At 40.4% G+C, this 19,649-nt stretch overlaps 2 protein-coding genes across 4 annotated transcripts in view; both read left to right on the top strand.

Moving 5' to 3' along the window:
• The window catches only part of LOC102090975 (transmembrane protease serine 11E), a 43,452-nt gene extending 36,188 nt beyond the window's left edge, over positions 1-7,264 (top strand). Inside the window, exons 7-10 of one of the 2 annotated variants that reach the window (XM_065061637.1) lie at positions 421-616; positions 1,828-2,087; positions 2,866-3,008; positions 4,535-7,264. In XM_065061637.1, the coding sequence (XP_064917709.1) occupies positions 421-616; positions 1,828-2,087; positions 2,866-3,008; positions 4,535-4,696 (761 nt within the window). In that variant the 3' untranslated portion in view covers positions 4,697-7,264. The remainder of the gene's footprint in view (positions 1-420; positions 617-1,827; positions 2,088-2,865; positions 3,009-4,534) is intronic. The other variant, XM_065061638.1, reaches the window with a different exon arrangement.
• Positions 7,265-10,775: 3,511 nt separating this feature from the next.
• Positions 10,776-19,649, top strand: part of UBA6 (ubiquitin like modifier activating enzyme 6) — a 29,139-nt gene continuing 20,265 nt past the window's right edge. Inside the window, exons 1-9 of one of the 2 annotated variants that reach the window (XM_005511927.3) lie at positions 10,776-10,979; positions 11,179-11,293; positions 13,512-13,574; positions 14,773-14,867; positions 15,682-15,710; positions 16,579-16,673; positions 17,200-17,311; positions 18,393-18,473; positions 18,563-18,685. In XM_005511927.3, coding sequence (XP_005511984.1) covers positions 13,534-13,574; positions 14,773-14,867; positions 15,682-15,710; positions 16,579-16,673; positions 17,200-17,311; positions 18,393-18,473; positions 18,563-18,685 — 576 coding nt within the window. In that variant the 5' untranslated portion in view covers positions 10,776-10,979; positions 11,179-11,293; positions 13,512-13,533. The remainder of the gene's footprint in view (positions 10,980-11,178; positions 11,294-13,511; positions 13,575-14,772; positions 14,868-15,681; positions 15,711-16,578; positions 16,674-17,199; positions 17,312-18,392; positions 18,474-18,562; positions 18,686-19,649) is intronic. The other variant, XM_021300393.2, reaches the window with a different exon arrangement.

Raw genomic sequence — 19,649 nt, 5'->3', positions numbered from 1 at the left:
CTTGCTGATATAATCTGCCTGCATGCATGGTAAAAACCCATGGCTTGGATCATTTCCATCTCAGCTTTTTGTCTTGTTCATGTTTTATCCTAATGACAAACTACCCGGGGCATGAAAGCTAGCAATCCCTGTATTTGGGAATGGTACTGCGTGAATGGTGAAGGGTTTGGTTCCTGATTTGGGCTGCTCATACAGCTAAGCCTGAATGATTCACCATCATGGCTTTCCATAATAGTCAGTTGTTCATTCAGGCTTGTAACAGACGGGGTTGTGCATGAGGATCCCTGATTTGAGGGGCTGGTGGAAGGTTTGTTTTCTCGTTGATGTTAATACTGTCAGAGAACCTAAGTGGTGTGTAATTTTACATGTTTCTGGCAGCCCTATTCAATAAACTAATACACTCTTTCTCCTTTTTGACAGTCTGTGGGTTACGGCAGAACAGATCAGTCAAGTCAATGGCAAAATCGTCATCATTGCGAATAGTTGGAGGATTGTCTACTGCAGAGACTGGCGACTGGCCGTGGCAAGCTAGTTTACAGTACAACAATATCCATCGCTGCGGTGCAACGCTCATCAGCAATACATGGCTTGTATCTGCAGCTCACTGCTTCAGAGAGTAAGTTCCCAGCTTAGGGAAAATCTGCAGCAGAATGTGCCTCACATGTATCAAGTTAGAATCATAGAATCATTTCAGTTGAAAAACACCCTCTGGGTCACAGAGTCCAACCACAACCTAACCGAACTCTAGCACTAAACGATGTCCCTAAAAACCTTGTCTAAACACCTTTTAAACACCTCCAAGGATGGTAACTCCACCACTTCTCTGGGCAGCCTGTTCCAATGCCTGACAACCCTTTCCATAAAGAATTTTTTTTTTTCTGATATCCAACCTAAACCTCCACTGGCGCAACTTAAGGCCATTTCCTCTTGTCCTATCACTTGTTACTTGGGAGAAGAGACCAAAATCCTCCATGCTACAATCTCCTTTCAGGCAGTTGAAGACAGTGATAAGGTCTCCCCTCAGCCTCCTTTTCTCCAGGCTTAACAGCCTCAGTTCCCTCAGCTGCTCCTCATCAGACTTGTGGTCCAGGCCCCTCACCAGCTTAGTCACTCTCCTCTGCACTCTCTCCAGTACCTCAGTTGTGTGGCTTTCCAGATTTGTAGTGCACCCCTGACTCTTTCCAGGGGAACAATTTTCTGCCTTGAAGGAGAAAAGTCAGGGTTGAACAGACTTGTCAGTTGTATCTTTTAATGAGAAATTAAAGACTGACTTTTTGGAGCAGAACTGGCAATTGTATAAGTGGGAATCAAGTCATTTGGCATATTCAGCCAAGAAATGCAGAAAAGGTAATGTGACTGAAATGGCAGAGCATTTGTTTCCTGTTGCACAAAACATTTCTAAAGGTGTTACAGGTAGGCTGCTGCCAGAAGTTATAATCTCACATTCCTACCCCTCCATTCAGCCACGCACTCCCAGCCTGCTTCTGTTTCAAGTGTGAAAACTGTGGAGCTGCAGGGCGTGCAAGATGGAACAATTGGTTGAACAGATAATTAACAGGCAAAAAGAGTAAAGGAGATGACGAGTTTTCTAGCAGAAGAGGTTTTTGATTACACCCTGCAGTCACACAATGGCTAGCTTGGGGGCAAGGAGTAGGGGAGGAGTATGAGACCACATTTGAGGAGGGAGTGAAGGATTGCCCTCCTCTAGCAGTGACCCACAATTACATGGGACACAGTATCATGGAAAGTGATGGATGCTCACCAAGTTTAAATTCTGTAATACTTATATTTACAGCTAGATACTTACAGTACTCTTACCTTTTTCAGCATGAGTCACCCTCAGAAGTGGACTGCTACTTTTGGAGCACTTCTGAAGCCACCAGCCTTGAAACGATCAGTCAAGACTATTATCATCCACGAGAAGTACCGCTACCCACAGCACGATTATGACATTGCACTTGTGCAGCTCACGAAACAAGTTGAGTTTACGAGTAGCATACACCGTGTTTGTCTGCCTGAGCCATCTCAGACTTTTCCGTACAATATTTATGCTGTCATCACAGGCTGGGGAGCACTTACCAACGACGGTGAGTCCTGAGTCTACTAGGCAACCCATATGTTGCAAGAACAGTAGCTCTAAGCTGCTGCTGAACTGACACGACTTCTGTAGCCTTATGTTGTATGGCAGAGTCTAATTCTTTGCCTATAAGAAATAGGTTTGTTTAATAGTGAGCAGCAGTTTCTTGCTCTAAAATTACACTGGACAAAGAGCTACAGTCCACTGAAGCAGAAAACAGGGAGAAGACCCTTCTCTTTTTCCAGCCTGTCCATTTCATATTCTAAATTCTTAATACAGGTAGTCTAGCCATGCACGTGTTACTGAAGCACCTAAGAAAATATTCTCCCAGCCCTAGCGAGAAGCTACAGGTAACTCTGCGAACTTTCAAGAAAATGTGCAGAGTGAGCTGCAGATGGTGACTTGCCAAAGCTCATGCTCTTATCACCTGCAGTAGATTTAACAACTGAATGAAGATATCTTAATTTTGTATCACCTGCCTAAATGGCTAGGTAATTTGCGTCCCATGGTTTTGTATGGAACATCTATGGCATATATGGTGTTACACTTTAGGCGCTATGTACCATGTAGTCATTACTTGTATCTTACTGATACAGTTCCTAAATGAGACTGAGTGTGTGTGCACATTTTCCTTCATGGCCTAATTTAGAGAGAGCAACAAGCAAAACCTCCATATTAAACCAAGTTAAACTGGTCCTCTGTAAGAAAACATTAAACGCTCTTCCTGTATCTTAATCCCTGCAAAGTAATTCTGTTGGTAAACTCACAAACTATTTTTTTTCCCTCAGGTCCGACTCCAAATGTTCTCCAGGAAGCAACAGTGAAACTTATAGACTCAGACACTTGCAACAGAGAAGAAGTGTATGATGGGGACATAACACCTAGGATGTTGTGTGCTGGATACTTGGAAGGAGGAGTAGATGCTTGTCAGGTAACTGTAGCTGAAAATTAGAAAGAAATACTGTTTTAATGCTGAGTCTAGCATTTGGTCAAATAAATATTAACTGGCAGTGTGTTAGTCCTTTATACAGACTCAGATCAAACAGGAATTAGGATGTAAAATGAAATAGCGTTTAGTACACATCATTTAACACATAAACCCCATACTAAGAGAGTTAAATTAGTATAATATTCACAATTAAAACCTTTCATAGAATGAAATGAAATTCTTACTATGTAACTCAGAATAGATGCTACAAGCCCATTGGCTTCTTATAACATCTTGTGTGAAATCTAAAAAATTAGTTTGCAAAGTGGTATGACAAGACATTTACAGAGATAGTAAATGCCAAAATGGTAAACAAGAGCTAAAAACTACATTACTTAAGTGGCCAAGAGCAGACATCTGTACAGCTGGGAAGGAAGAAGATGAAGAATGTAGCAATTAAACTGCCAGCAACAATGCACAATCACTCAATGGAATTAAATTTTGGACTAGATAATCTCACAATAGATCTCTGTTATGATATGATCCTGGTAACAGACATGGATCAGTGGAAGGAAAACTGTCTGAAAAAACAAATATAAGGAAGCTAGGTGTAAATTCAATGGATAAATGCATGGTTCAGACTGGCAAATGTCACAAGGAACTGTTCAAATAAAAATATTTCCATAATAATAACCTTGAGAAAGGTAATTTCTATAATGTTATTTCTAAAGAATGTATTCAGAAGCACTGGTTCAAAACAGATCCCTTCTAGAATCCCAGATGTACAGATTTATGCCCAAAGCAAAACTCCTTGTGGAATAAGTCTGGGCAGCTCAATTCCTCTGTTCCTGCCTGGCTCAGCACTGAAGAGACCTGGACCGAAGGGTGCAGCTGCTGGTTATTTCAGTAAAGCATTTTGGTGGAAGATGGGGAATTTGGGCTGTTGCAAGAGGATTGCCTTTCAACCTGCAAGGTTTCCCGTTTAACTATTATTTTGATAATAATACCATGTAATGCAGTGACCTGTATCTGAATTCAGCCTTTGAGAGTGGCAAACATCTTATGGAGTGACTAATTAGAAGACCAAGTTCCTGACTAAATCCTTTTTGAAATGTAATGGCTGCAAGTGACTAAAAGAATTTGTTGAAAGGATAGTTGTTACTGTAAAAAACAAACCAGGATGTTAGGTGGGCTTACCAACACGCCAGGTCAGTTTAGGTTGCTGTATATATTTGTGTTTCCCTACTATGTATGAGGAAAAAGAAAAGGCAGGTGGGGAGGTGGGGAGCAGTGTTTCACAAAAGGAACTTTTTTTTTTTTTTTTTTTTTTTTCAAATGAGAAAGAATACTGTAAAACCACACAAGACAGGTCAGGGGGTCGAGTTTCAGCAACAGCCTGGATTCTGCACAAATGGCAGCTCTTGAAGTACTGCTTGCTTTCTTCTCTTATTGGAAACACCTCATGTCTATGGAGAGAATTACATTTTCTCTTCTGATCAATTAAATCTTTTTTTCCCCTCTTTCTCTAGGGGGACTCTGGGGGACCACTGGCTACTCCAGACTCCAGAATGATGTGGTACCTTGTGGGAATAGTGAGCTGGGGAGACGACTGTGCCAAACCAAATAAACCTGGAGTTTACACACGAGTAACTTATTTCCGTGAGTGGATTACCTCAAAAACTGGCATCTGATTCCAAAATCAGAAAAGGGATTTAACTACATAGATTATGTGTAACTCCCATTTGTCTGTAATCCTGAAAGGTTATTTTTTTTAGTATATATATTCCTATGTAGGTTGAAGCAACCTTCGCCTGCAGCAAGTGCTATCTTTGCTGTCAGAGATCCTAACTCCTTGTGAATTTATATTAAACATATGAGATTGCCTGCCTCATTTTGAGTCTCAAAACATTCTCACAAGAAATTACGAACTGATGTCATTAGGCTAACATTTGAAAGCTACCAATTTACCTGCTTTGTAAATACAAATATTTTCCAGGAAAAAAAAATAATTCTTCAGCCACAGCTGAGGTCTGAAGCTGAGCATTCTTCCTGCATTGAAGCAAATGTTGTCACAGCTGTGTTTCTAGCATAATGAACCCTTAATTTTAATTCTTGTTAGAGACTATGATCTGCACAGACTGCAGCAGAGACCCTGGATGCTCACCCTGCTCGGTGGCCTTGATGACAGTCAACAGTGGATCAGCTAGGACTGAGCGTATCCCCTAGCTAAAGAAGGGGAGAATTTTTGTGCTTGCAGTAAGTCAGAAGGCACAATATAAAAGCTTGATGTTTTTTTGAAGCACATTTTTAACAGAAAATTTTTGGTGGACTCTGGGAGGTCCAAGTTACTCGAAGGTGCTGTTGTTGAAGCGCCTTATCACAATGCTGTGCTGCTACCTCTGTGCCAGCTGCTTTCTGGACCTACTCTGTTCAACTCAGAACATGCTTTAAGATCCAGAGACACAAGTTCTACCAAATTTGTTTGTAATAAGTGTGTCCCCATGAACAACCTCACTGGAAGGAAACATGGCATTTACATTTGTGCTAAAGGAAAAATAAACATTCACTGCAAATAAACTGAAGAAATAGTGTGCTTTTCCAAGGGCATGCCAGCCAGATGAAACCATCTTGCTGCAGAGAAAGCAAATAGTGATAAACTGCCTTGCTTCACTGATGAATTAATCTCTACCATGAGTGAATATGCTCCTGTCTTATGAGGCTGAAGAGTAATTTCACATTAAAAAAGTCAACATAGGTACTTCAGAGTAAATGGAATCCTTATACATGGATTAAGCACTTTTCCTACCTCCAAGTGTGATGTTCCATGGATTGCTGGTGATGTCACTATCGCTGTCCCATAGAGCCCATGCCTCTGATATGATGTTTCAAAGTGTCCCTCCAGAACTGTCTCTGGCAGTCCCTGGCCACCAGGCTGCTTCAGCTGCAAGTGCAGGACTCACAGGAGCCCATATGAGACACAAAAGAAGCTGCAAGCCCCACAGCTGAACCCACGACAGCTGAAAATCTCTCCAAAGTGTTCTGCCTTCCCTTCTGCTTCGGATTTGGGTCTCTGTTCAGCCTCCCTACTGTGCCAGCTCTCCAACCATCAGCATCCCTGGGAACAAGATGCTCAGCATTTCTTGAAAAATTACCCCCTGAATCCAAAGCCTATATAAGGATGGAAAAGCCTGTGCTGAAGTCTCAGTGGTGAAGGAGGAGGTTGTCATATTACACGCAGAATCACAGAATGTGCTCCTTCCAGTCTTTCTATCTATCTTTTGAATTTTGGTAAAAGACAAGTTGCCTTATCTCAGAAAGAAATTATCAAAGGTTTTAGTTTAGTTTTTGTTTTGATATAGTAGTATGTTTATTCTGATTTTCCATGTCCATTAAAAAATTAAGAAAGGATCTTGGGACAGTTAGGAGGATAGTTAGATGCAGCAAATCTGTTTCCTTAATTTATTGTTGAAGTTTTTAATTTATGCACTTTTGAGTTGCTGCTGTTTTTCAACTAAGAACTTACTCTGGGTCATGTTCAGTTACAAAATAGAAACTTAATAGAGATTTGGATTAGGTCACCTAGAAACACTGGTGTCTTCTAGTGTTCAGGTCCCCCTTTCTTGAAAGCATCCTTTGGGGTGAAAAAAAAGAATACATCTAGTTTTTGTGCTTCATATTGCTGCAAAGGTGAAAATCATGACAAGTGTCTGTCGTCATAATCAACTGATGAATTGCAATTGAAAGAGAATAGCAGTTTGCTTTCATAGATAGCTGAGGCTGTGTTTTGCACTTAAATCTGTTTTTTTGCCTACAAAATGGAGGGGCAGCAATAAAGGGGTGAAGGCCAAACTAGATACAACCCCTATATACTGGTTCCTACCTCACACTGCAAGTGACTTGTATATATAATACCTTTAAAATGAGAAAGGGGGCCTTTATTTCAGATTTTCTCGTGAGAAGCCAAACAGCCACAAGGCATGTGGGAGAATGTCTACCTTACTCAGGGAGTCCTGAGCCAGCCAGATGCACTTTTCTTCACAAATTTTTTAGCAAACTGTCTGGCCTGGGTTTGTCTTACACTCCATGTCAGTGTTTTATTTATGAAGACTCTGTTTTTCTGCCCTAGAATAAAACAAAGAAAATATTGTGTGATTAAAGATTTTTAAAAACCTTTTATTATTGTGGGTGTTAAGATTTAGCAAGGATTCAAACAATATAAAGGGAATATGTTTCATAACATTAAATGTATTTAAAAACAATTGCTCTTTTTTGTCCTTTTATTTTTTGCGTAATGATAACTAAGCTAAAAATTTATATGATTGAAAATAGATTAATCTTCCTTATTTTGACCTAAGACTAACCTAAAACTGCAGTGCTTTTTGTTCATCCTGCCTCCCCCCGGACCTGTTTTTCTTTATCAGTGGTTGGAGCTCTACAGATGTTTCAGCAAAGACAAGGTGGGACATGGGCTTTTCTAAAATACTCAAAAGGTGAATTTTAGCTAATTTTAGCGCTACACAGATTTGATTATGGATCTGAAGCTTCATCCAAGAATCAACCACCTTGCATCTGGCCTTGGAAATACTTGTAAGTGGCATTCCCAGCAATCAGCTGTAGGGAGCAGCTGATTTACCAGTTCTCCTGAGATGTTCCAGGCAGATTTACAGCATTCAGAAATGTGTTCCGAAGTTTTGGCTATTCAAATCAGATTGTGTGAGGCTTGCCAAAAGCTGATTTTCAGCCTGGAGCACAAGGCGGAAAGAAATTAGAGGCTGATTGTGCAAAGTGTGATCACTTGAGGAGGTCTGGTTGAATGCTATGAAGCTGTCACTGGGATTCCTTGGGTGGGTAAAGCTTGCAGAAATTCTGCTTCCTTATCTGCTGTTCCTGTTAACAAATCAGAAGAGCTGAGAGCCAAAAGTTATCATTTAACTCAATGAATATTTATCTGTGAGCTTCCAGCCTGTGTTGGAGATGCATGCGCATAGAAGAGCTGGCGCTTGCTTTTGGAAATGCGTTTCTGTGTGTGTCAGTGTGGAATCGGCTTAGGTAATCGGTGCCATTGTTTATCTGGATAAGGTTTTTAAGAACATTGTTAACGTGGTTTCTAGGAAGGCGTCGATGGCTAGAGCAGCCAAGATCCCTTGGCCCACGCCACTAGGAAGCTGGAATCCTCTTGAACATGCCAGCCAAGCACTCCCACACCTCAAGTTCTGCCAAAAAGTGGAGCCGAAGCTTTGCCAGTCAGGACTGCTCTGCTGCCAGAGCCCATGGCAAGCCACAGCCTGGAACAGGGTGTCTGGAAAACCATGGAAGCAGCACCATTCATGTGGATTTACAGTCATTTCTGCACTGGCCTGCATGCTAAACTGAATTGTGTAGGCCTTGGTGCTTTCAAATAACACATGAAGTTTCGTCTTTTAATTTGCTTAGTAACTAAATGAGACAAATAAATGCATCCTCCAAATCCCTGCTCTGGAGTCCCCAGTAAGAATGTGAAATTGTGCCTGGAAATTAAAAGACTGGGAAAAACAAAACAAAACCCACAACTGTGGAAGTGGCTGGGATTTCCCCCAGCAGATGGAAAGGAGATTCGCAGCTATATCAGCTTCAGCTCCTTTTGAAAAGACTGGCTCTAAAGTTGTGTTTGATAGCTGCACGTAGAATGAGCCTATGGCAGCGCACATCAACTGAAGTCAGAAGGATTTTGGGGCTTGAGTCCAGAATTGGTGGTGTTCTCCTGTCCAGGTATAGCTGACTTGAATATGGCATAAATATGGAGCTCAGAACTTTATTTCTTTATTTAACCAAATTTGAAAAAAGATTAGGGTTATGTGTATTTTTAAAACAGGAGGCTATTGGAGCAAAAGTCAGGTGGCTCCAGATATTTCAGATTTTGCAGTCTTGGAAAATAAGAGCAAAATCTGTATGTTTTTTGATTTGGTACCAACAACCTGGAGGGCTTCTAAGTACAACTGCTTCTAATTGAAGCATTTGGGAACTGGTTTCTTTGGCTTTTTGGGTAAACAGAATCTGACCACTTTTATTTATTAATTTATCTTACAATGCCTATGTTCACACATTCACTGATGGTTAGTCTTTGCTTAATTACTGCTACATTGCTAGGCAATAATTAACTGGATGTTGTCTCCATTTAGGCAAAGGACTTTTCAGTATTCACTGTTATTATGCAAAATCTGTTTTATATGAGATGAAGTGACTGTTATCTAAAAAAAAAACCAATAACCAGGACAGAAAGATGATACATATATGTATTTTTTTTTTCCACAACATATTTGATTGGTAAGTTCTTAAAAATCAGGCTCATCTTCAAGGAAAGAAACCACAACACTAAAGGTAAAAATCACTGTCAGAACTCAAAATTACCAAGTGACAAAAAACTGAAGCTGATGTTTCTTGCTGTTCTTAAACTTCCCTTCACTTTTTTTTCCACCCTCTATAGCTAGGGCTGCTGTTCATTTTGTTCGGCAGATATGTGCACTGCTCTTTGAAATTTTCTGAAATAAGAAGTAATTTTATTCTTGTGCTTTCCGATTTAATGTATTATGTGAAAAAAACTACAAAGCAAATACCAGCCTTAAATATCAATTTCTTTACTGGTAATAATTCCATTCATCATCCTGAAGAACGGAACAGCTTTCTACCTTTCCCTGTGTTTCAGTCCAGCATTTCAGGCTTCTAGTGACCTCTAGTGGTTTTGTGAAATTTGCCCACATCTTTAATTTTCTTTCTGTGTGGCACAAAAAAAAACCCTATTTAGCAGGTGTGAGTACTTTCACCCTGATCTTGCTAAAGCAAAGCCCGTGTTTGAATCAGCACAGTGTGTTCTACCTGTTCTTAGTCTTCGTTACTAGTTTAGTACAAAGGGTGGGTAAATATTGAAGATGATGTGGAAGGGTGCTACGTCTCTATTAGTTACAGCCACAGAAGAGATAAGTACTAAAATAATGCACTGGATGCTAACAAAGAAGGCAAAACTTGGCTTGTCTTGCCACCAGAAATTCCCAAAAACACAATGAAGGTAGACAAAAGGTGCCTTTTTTTTTTTTTTCCTTGTGTACTGTAGGATGGTAGATAGTTGGGAGGTTTTTTAGAGCTACATAATGATACTGATGTTTTTCAGTCATTATTGCTTGTGCAATAAAATGAATCCCTCCTGTTCTAAGTCAGATGTGCTAATGATACAAAGATTTTATGATTAGGCTAGTTAACAAAAGAGAAGGCTGTGTTTAAGTTAAGGGAGATTTTGTTGATAGGAAGGCAGGTGATGCTGGGATCTTAAACAGAGTTTGGGAAACAACAGAAAAAAATGTTTTTAAGAGGGAATGTTGAGTTGGAGGAGGCAGAAGGATGGTTGCTGCCACCAAAAATTCTAAAAAGAGGAAACTTTTCCATAAACCTATACACCGTGTTGGTATGGGACATTTTATGTCCTTTTTGACTACTTTCTGCCAAATCTCTGCAGCCTTGGCTGCTCCCAAGGGTTTTGTAATTTCCCCATTTAATGAAATTTTCTTTATTTTTGGAGTGGGTGCCATCTTTCTGGCTCTCTCCTGCAAGAAATGGTGAAGAAGTTCCTGCAGTAGCAGGGCTCAGAAGTGCTCAATTGTCTAAACCGGTCATTCTTAAACCTGATGGGCGTTTGTTTTTTTAACACATGTGTTACTTTTGGAGCTGAGAATAGTGGTTTTTGTGGTGGTTTATGTGTTTCTCGTTGGATACCTAGCGCGCGGCTTTCCGCTCGCCGCCATCTCACGCCGGGCCCAGGCCGCCTCCCGATCCCGCCCTTCGGCGTCAGGAGGCGGCCCGCGCCGGGCGGCCTTGGCCTGGCCCTTCGCGTCGGCGCAGGCGGGGAAGCACGGCGGAAACCATCCCTGCCGCTTCCCACCCCCTTCCTCCCCCTTTCCCTCGGTAGTGCCGAGGGCTCGATCGCAACGGAGGGCCGCTGCGGTGGTGAGGGCGGATGGCAGGGCCGGGGTGTCCCTGAGGCGGGCTAGGTCGGGGCGCGGTGCCCGGCGGGGAAGAGGCTGAGGCCGGGCTGGCTCAGCTTGGGCGGCATTGTCTTGGTTCCTCACTGTGGATCCGAGGTGTTTGTCACCCATGAGCTCGACTCGGCAATTAACGCTCTCCTTTCTCTCGGCTGACTGAACAGGGATCCTGCATCGCCTGGGATCTACCTCTGGAAACCCTGGACAGGTGGGATGAATCCAGGCAGCCTGCTGAATAGCCAGTAATTAATAACAGCTTCAGCCCGCCGTGACTTCGAGGTAAGAAGCACTGTGGCACAGCTCCTGTGCTTTTGCTGGTTTCCACAGTATCTTTTAGCCCTCCTTAGTAATGCATGGCTTCTCAGTTTGTGCTTCGGCTATGTCTCGTGAGCAGCTGAGGCTTTAAAAATTGAAGGACATTACTTATACAGTTAAACAAAAGCCTTGCATTAAGACTGATAGTCCCTTCCTTTAAAAGGAAACAAGCGAATGTAGAAATGTTGGGCCTTTGGTAGGAACTAGGCCATAATGTTAGAATACTGCCCCCCTCCCTTCATATTGCATACTTTGCTTTAAGACATTGAATACTGGTTGAACTAAAATGAGAAATACAACTTGGATGCAGATATACATAACAAAACTTCCTCGTAAAGCCACTCGACAGTAGTACTACCAAGTTCTCTTTTGGAAGGAGAAAACATGTTTTGCTGTACCTGACAGGTACACCGGCAGCAGCTTGGTTCTGCAACAGAGAATGCAGGAGAAGAACATGGAATTGATAAATTGATAAAAGCCACTGTCAGATGGGTCTGTGTGATACAGGTGAAGAAGGTTCTCTTGTGGGTTGATGGCACATACTCGTTTCTTACAAAAGGCTGTTTGGGAGGGCACGCTGATTGAGATGGTTGTCAGCAACCACAGCAGAGTAAGCTGTGTGTTTTTATCCAGTGGTAGGTCATCTTCCCCACTGTAATACCGCAATTATTTTATGTTGGACAGCCCCAAAGTGCCTGTGTTGTGATGATGGTGGAGCAGAACATCTTGGGGAGATCTGGGCCATGATGAGATGGTGCCAGTTTGCCTTGAGGGTCTTCTGTCCCAGGCAGTGGCTGAAATGAAGGTTTTTCCTGAGCAGGGGCTGAAGCCCACGGCTCTTAGATGAACTGTATTGCTCTCTGGCTTCAGATTTGGGTCCTAAGGTGATCCAGTGATGTTGGAATTACTTGGTTTTGGTGCTTGTTGTGTAAGGAGGTGGGAGCTGCAGTGAAGTGGCTGGTGGTGTAGATGCGATGGAGGTGCCTTGTGCTGAATGCATACACACGTACCAATTAGTATCCACACTGTGGGGGAGTTTAACTGGTGGGATTTGTGGCCTGACTTCATTGTAACTATGTCCCTTTACTACTTCAGTGCTTTCTAATTCAACTTAAAAACAGAAGAGACAAATCTCAGGTCAGAATCCTGTAGTCTCCAAGTTGTGACAGGCTGTGGGTGCCACATTTCAGAAATGTTAAAATGCCCGCCAAAACCATTGGAATGGCGAATAGGAGTTAACCTTTGGGCAAAATTGTGTTGAAAGCTGTTTCAGGTTATATCGCACTCTCGGAGGAAAAGCTCCTTAGTATGTCTGGGCCTTGACTTTCAGTCTTTTAGGAGAAAGGGTTGTCAGCCGTGTCTAGTTTGTAGGGCATTGAAATAAGACATGTGCCTTCCTAGTAGCCATGGGAACTGATGTTCTGGGTCATACATGGGGTGTGTTTTCCTCATGCTGCGTGTGGTGACAGTCCAGGTCTGGGAAGCTCCAATTCCCAGTCTGTGTAACTAAGGAACAACCTACTCCATGGAGGATTTTGTTCCTAATCCTGCTGCTTAGTTATCGCTGAACAATGAAAAGGCCTTTGCTAATGACTGAAGGCCCTAATAGCACAAATATTATGTTTTTTCTTAAAATTCTATTGAACTGATGGCTTAGTTATATATTGTATTAATTCAGATCTTTAGGTATTGATTTCTTCCATTAGCTAAAATGGTAACTTGTTTCCTAAGGATTTTTAATTAATGTAGAAATCATGGAGCATAAATAACTCTTCCTTGTCATTCAGGGATCTCCTGGCTTTTCCAAAAAAGCACCGATTGGGTAGATCCAAGTTAAACAGCTTGGAGCTGTTAATAAAAAATGAAATTGTACTTTGAGGAAATATAGCTCTTGCAAATAAAATAAGACTAGTGCCTCCTCAATGGGGAAATTAATATGTTTCTTTGTATTTTGAAATAGTTTATTGATGTTCTGGAGGTTCTTGTCTTCTGGCTCTTGTGTATTTTAATTACCTAGGTGCTGTGTTCTGTAGGCTTCTTGATGTCCAGAGTGACTCCTATATAACATCGCTCTTTTGTATTTTTTCAGTTCTACTGAAGAATGGGTGTCTGGGGGGGAGAGGTGACAAACTATGAAATTGCATACAATGTAACTTTTTTTTTTTTTTGGTAACCCTTCTAGTTTAAGGAAATCACATTGCATCATGGCAGCAGACTCAATGGAAATTGATGATGCTTTGTATAGGTAAGAACGTCTGATTTTTTTTTTTAGCTTGTTTTCCCTTTCATAAAATAGATCCTCCTTTCCTTCTTCATCTTTCACTACCTTATTTTCAGCTTCCTTTTTGACACTATGTAATTTATGTCCGTCATAGTTTCATTTGTTCTTCAGTCTTAGCCATATTTCTCCATCCTCATGAACATAATCAGTATCTCTGTTATCAGACAGACTTCAGGGCATTGGGGTTTTTGGTAGATTTTTTCAGGGTTAGGTGTGCGATTTTTTTATTTTTTTTTGTGGTTTGGTTGGTTGGTTTTGGTTTTTGTGTTGTTTTTATTTGTTTTGGTTTTTGTTTTGTTTCTTTATTTTTTGTTTGTTGTGGTGGTGTTATTTTTAGTTGTTTTCTTTTTTATTATTATTTTTGTTCTAATTTGTTAGCTGGGAGTGACTTGAGATCACTTGGCATGGCAATAGTTCAGAAAGCCTGCACTGGAGCAAGTGGTATCCTTGGAAAAACATGGTGGGATTAAAAGCTGCTTTGAAAAAAAAATAATCTGTGTGCTGAACAAATGAGGCTTCTTTTCAATTCAACACAATTCTGTGTTCTATGTGTCATTTTTATTTTTGCACTAGTTTTATAAAAGCTGTACAAGAAAGGGTGGAAAAAGTAGTATTAAGGATGGTTTAAGTTTAATTGTATAGTTAGAAACTAGGAGTCTTTCAAAGCTCAGAGTCTGACTACGAAATCTGCTGCACCCTCTGGTTTGAAGATTTCTGGTAACAAAGAAATTCTTTGGCTTGCATGTGTCTTCAGCAGTTAATTCCAAAACACTACTATCCTGGATGGGTTTTACACTCTAAAATTAAAAGTTATTTTTGTTTTCTAAAACCTGGCATCGAAAAGGTCTACACTAAATGCTTTTCACTGTTTGAATTGTGGCTGTGAATATTAAATTTGATATGCATTTATTTCTGAAAGCACTATACAGTTGAGGTATCTGCATGTTATAATTTAAGTTGCTTGTTGAATGGAGGACTATAAATAGAACTGTGCAGGTGTCACTAGTGACAAACCCTCATCTGCAGAATTAGAGATGGATTGGGATGGAATAAGTGAAAATATTTGGACTGTTTTGGAAATGACTGGGAACTCTTGACTTGCTTTCATATGCTCTTGACTTCATTTGTATGTTGTTTTCATCTGAATTTATCCCTGATGTAGTCGCCAGCGGTATGTTCTTGGAGACACGGCGATGCAGAAGATGGCTCAGTCCCATGTGTTCCTGAGTGGCATAGGTGGTCTTGGTGTGGAGATTGGTAAGTTTAGGTAATGTTCATTTAACTACACACAAGTGGATGTAAATGTACTGTCCCAAAAGACTTATAAAGCTTATTTGAGATGTAATAAGCATCTGAAGTATCTGAATGAATTTTTATGTTGTGTGAATAACACAGCAGATGCAGGAAAGATCCCAGACTTTTCTCTAGTAAGCTTTTTACTAGAACAACATTTCAAATTTTGCTTTAAAATGAGCTTCCATGGTGCAGATCACTTTGCCCAAAATTTTGTGTCTTGGGTGAAAGTTGAGGGTGAGTAATCCAAGTTATTCCTTTAGGCATCAGTATCAGTGCATGTAATAGAGGAAGAGCTGTAGCCTGAATTATCCCCATGTAGGAAATGCAGGAGTGGGAGTTAGGCAAATAGATGCAATTTGGTGAAAAATGCCCCGGCACGAGAGACTCATTAACAATTTCCTTTACTCTCTATGAGCAAGGCTTGTCCTGGCTGGTTCTTACCTGAGGTATTACACTTCCCATTGGCTTTAACAGGACTCTGCACCAGCTGCCAGAACAGAGTCATGGGGTTTTGCAGTTTATTGTCATTAGTGTTTCTGTAATCAGGCTCGTGGGATGAACAGCTGACAGTGACAAGTGTCGGGAACCTTTTGAACCTTGCTCATGGTGTTCCGCTTTCACCAGCGCTGTTGAATGCTTGAGCCAAATGTAAGAGGACAAAGCCTTAAGCTGCAAAGTTCTTACTAGCAACATACTGATATTGTCCACCCACATAACTATTCAGTTACAGCTTTGCAAAGATCTGCATCAGTCTTTCTTTATTTTTTTTTTTTAGCCAAAAATATAATTCTGGCTGGGGTAAAGGTATGTAAAACCATTCTGGTTTGGGGTATGTTTGGGTGAGTGGGAGGAGAAGGGACAACACAACTAGCTAATGTTAAGTTTTTGAAACTATCTTTCAGTAGTAGAATTGCAAAATATTTTAGGACCTGAAGGTGAAAACTTTAATGATCTGGCTATTCTAGTGATATGGTTTGAGTCTCACATTAATGTCAGTCTGAGTTTTTATATCTTTTGAGGTGCGACATAGAAGCACTCTGAAGTACATCATGTAAGGTTTAGGCAGCTGCTAATCAGACATTAAATCTTTTTGTACAATGTAGCCTCTTCTAACTGGAGTGTTATAAACTCAAAAGCCAAACTATTCAAAATATGTTATCCTGTTCTGTCATCCATCAGAATTTGCTTGTGTAGATGTTAGAATGATTGGGTGTTTTGATCCAACAACTGCTTTTGTGCTGCTAGGATTAATTTTACTAGAGAAAAGCCTTTTAAAACTTTCTTCTGATCAAAAAACCTAGTTTATAATTTTAGAAGTTAATTAACTTACAGATCACAATTGCCTCGTAATTGCAGTGTGGCAAAAATCACCCTTGATATTTAAATGCTCTCATCCCTGTGAGCTGGAAGGAAAAAAATAATTTTTAGTTTTCATTTAAATTTAGTTCTTAAGGAAAAATTTAATGAAATAAATCTTCCACATCGCTTCTGTCTCTCAAACAGTAAAAATTTTCTCGGAGAAAGCTTAGAGGGGCTTGTCCTGATACGTGGTACAACTAGGCCTGCTGCAGTGCTAGTCCTCTAGTGTCTTATGTGGGGCTTAATCCATCCTTTTGGGTGCTCTGGCCATATATGCTTCTTTCAGTAAATGCTTTTTGCCCAACTTTCTTAGGCTCTTACAGTTCATGACACCAAGCAGTGCACAAAATGGGATTTGGGGATCAACTTCTTCATCCATGAAGATGATATTACCAGTCAAAAGAACAGGTTTGTGAAGGCTTTGGGGCAAGGAAGGGCTGAACCTGAGTAGGAGTAATGGTTTTATCAGTGGCAAAAATAGCTGTTAACTGTCCTAGAGCTGCGAACACAGGTCAAATACTTGTGAAACCCTTTCTCTGGAGTTCCTGGCCTTGAGTATGGTGCCTGGGTGGATATTAGAGGAAGTCTAGGTTGGGACTGGGGTCCTGTCTGTGTTGAGCATCTCACTGCTTGTAATTGGGAGCTTATAATGTCAATTTAGTAGTGGGGACCAGGGCTTTTTTTCTTCCTTAGGCTTTTTCTGTCACCCATGTGAGACGAGTAAACAGCCATGACACCAGAGCGTCAGTGAGGCCTGCTGTATATCCGGCAGAGCTTTATCCTCAGACCCGCTGGGAATTTAAGTGCAAATAAATAAGTTTGTGCCAGGAATCTTCCTGATGGACTTTTGTTAGGGCATGTGTGGAATGAAATTCTGTTTTGAAAATATGAGTTTGTAGATGCATGAAAACAGTGAAAGTTGCTGTTTTTTCAGGGCTGAGGCCACACTTCATCATATTGCAGAACTCAATCCGTATGTCCATGTAGCAGCATCAACTGTGCCACTAGATGAAACCACAGATCTGTCTTTTCTAAAACAGTACCAGGTATGTCAGGCTTAAAGCAGTTGTATGTGGTATTTTGCTCAGGACAAACAACTTGGATTTTTTTATGTAAGTAAATAAAATGAAAAATAACTTTGAAGTACATTTTGAGATTATGTAAACAAATAAAAAGTCTTGTATTTGGACTAATTAAATGGTCATGCTAATTTTTTTCCAAGGCTGAAGCAGTGTTTTTTGTTCCTGCAATTATTATGAAACTTACTGTGACAATAAATAGCTGAGATTGCCATGATTTTTTTTTTTTTGTTCTAAGATGAAACTGGATATTTTTGCAGCTGCCTAGCGCAGATGTTTTACGAATATTTTGTATGCTGTGTTACAAGCGATAGAAACTCGGACTGTGTAATTAGAAAGGTCATTTATGTATGTGTGCATGTATCTAACAAAATGTAGGCTCCTCTGTGGCAGAATGCGGATATTTTCAGTTGTTCAGTCAACTGTCTCCTGCCTGTGTGCGTGGCTCAATCTAAGTTCTGAACTTTTGCTGTGTGGCTATTGATTATACCCAAACTAATCAAGTTTCTGAGTGTCCCAGCTGTAATAAGCCACGTATATCTGAATGGGACACAGTGCATGTCCTTTGTAACCCAATATTATCCTAAAACTTAAAAGAATACTTGTAGAAATAGTATGTCTGCAATTTGATGAGCACCAGTTCTTGAAGCTTGTGCAGACTTCTTGGTGCACATCGATGAGTATTATTTGTTTGTTTTGCTACTTTAATCTTAAAACTCAAGATCTCAATTTTTTCTGAGATTATCCATAGCTGGTTTTGTAAGTATTCTGATTGGGCTTTGAGTTTCACAAGTGCATTTAAAACAAAAAGGTAAATGAGAGTTTGCTGTTCCTGCTCTTGCTTATCTTGCTGCTAGAACCTGTGGAGCAGTAACCCATCTGTTTTAATGTGCAATGAAAAAACAGAAAAAGCAGCCTTGAGTCAGTTATGTGTGGGGGAAAGGAAACAGGACACTTAAGTAACTTACTTTTAGTGCTATTTTTTTCCATAGCCTGAAGATGTTGGTGGCATTTGGTGTCTTAGATTGATTTCTGTTCTTGTTCATAGTGTGTCATATTGACTGAAGTAAACCTGTTGCTGCAGAAGAAGATTAATGACTTTTGTCATGCTCAGCAGCCACCTATTAAGGTAAAACAAAAACTAAATTCAATGTGTGAGGTTATTCCTTTGGCTTGTGCTGTTTTAGGGATACTCAAAATTTTTACTTTCTCTTGTAGTTCATCAGTGCAGATGTGTATGGAATATGCTCACGTTTGTTTTGTGACTTTGGTGATGAGTTTGAAGTGCTGGATACAACAGGAGAGGAGCCAAAGGAGATCTTCATTTCAAATATAACACAAGTAAGGGATAGAAGTTGTTGTGCTGCTTCAACTTTTTTTGTAATGACTCGTTACTGGCTATGTGACCAAGCAGAGTTGAAAACTGGTGGTATAGCAGAGGTGAATAAAGTTCATTGGTTCTTGTTTCTTCCTCAAAACCAGTCAGTGATGATGTCCTAACATCATAGAGCCTCCTGGTCATTACTTGAAATGTAACATAACAACACTGAGGCTTTTCTGTTGTTGAGAGAGAGAAAGAAATGAGATGAAAGAGGACATAGCCTTGGTGCAGGAATAGTTTAAGTCTTCCAAGGAAGCTCTGAGATAGGTGTGAAATGAACCCAGTTTTATGAGAGACTGCAGCACATATGGAGGGAGACTACTGGAATGATCAAGGGGAGTGAGAGTGAGAACCTGTTTGTAAAGACATTTAACAGTTTGTTTTAACCTACCAAAGCAGAGGTGACAAGAAGAAGATGTTTTTGCTAATACTTCCAGTGCAGAATGTTAGGACGTACATTTGATCTTGTATTATTGTTTCTATGAAAGGGAACACCTGTAGCTGCTTCTGTCAACTCTGGAAGTCCAGACTAGATCCTCATTCCTCTAGTAGCAAGTTTGGTGATGGGGTACTTTTTTTTTTTTAGTCCTATCTCCAGTCTAATCAAACTAGAAGGAGTTGTATAACAAGGCTGGTTTGATCTGAATTGAAGATCGTGATAAGACGATTTGGGTAGCCTGTTCTTTTGGATCTTTAAAAGGGAATGGATGACTTGATTGTTCTCATTAATTATGTAAATAATACACAGTTATGTTTCATGACTTGCGCTAATTGCCTGCCTAGGCAAGAATTATATATAATTTTTTTTTTCCCTGCAATTCACAATCTGATACTTAAAGCTTAGTTGTATCTGTTCTGCTCTCTGAAGTGTAAAACTGACCAGAATTACAATGCAATACCAAAAAACCTATCAAGTGGCTGTTC

The sequence above is a fragment of the Columba livia genome, chromosome 4, assembly GCF_036013475.1.
Source record: "Columba livia isolate bColLiv1 breed racing homer chromosome 4, bColLiv1.pat.W.v2, whole genome shotgun sequence".
NCBI lineage: Eukaryota > Metazoa > Chordata > Aves > Columbiformes > Columbidae > Columba > Columba livia.
The sequence above is the reverse complement of the archived record's forward strand: the minus strand, read 5'-3'. Positions and strand labels throughout refer to the sequence as shown.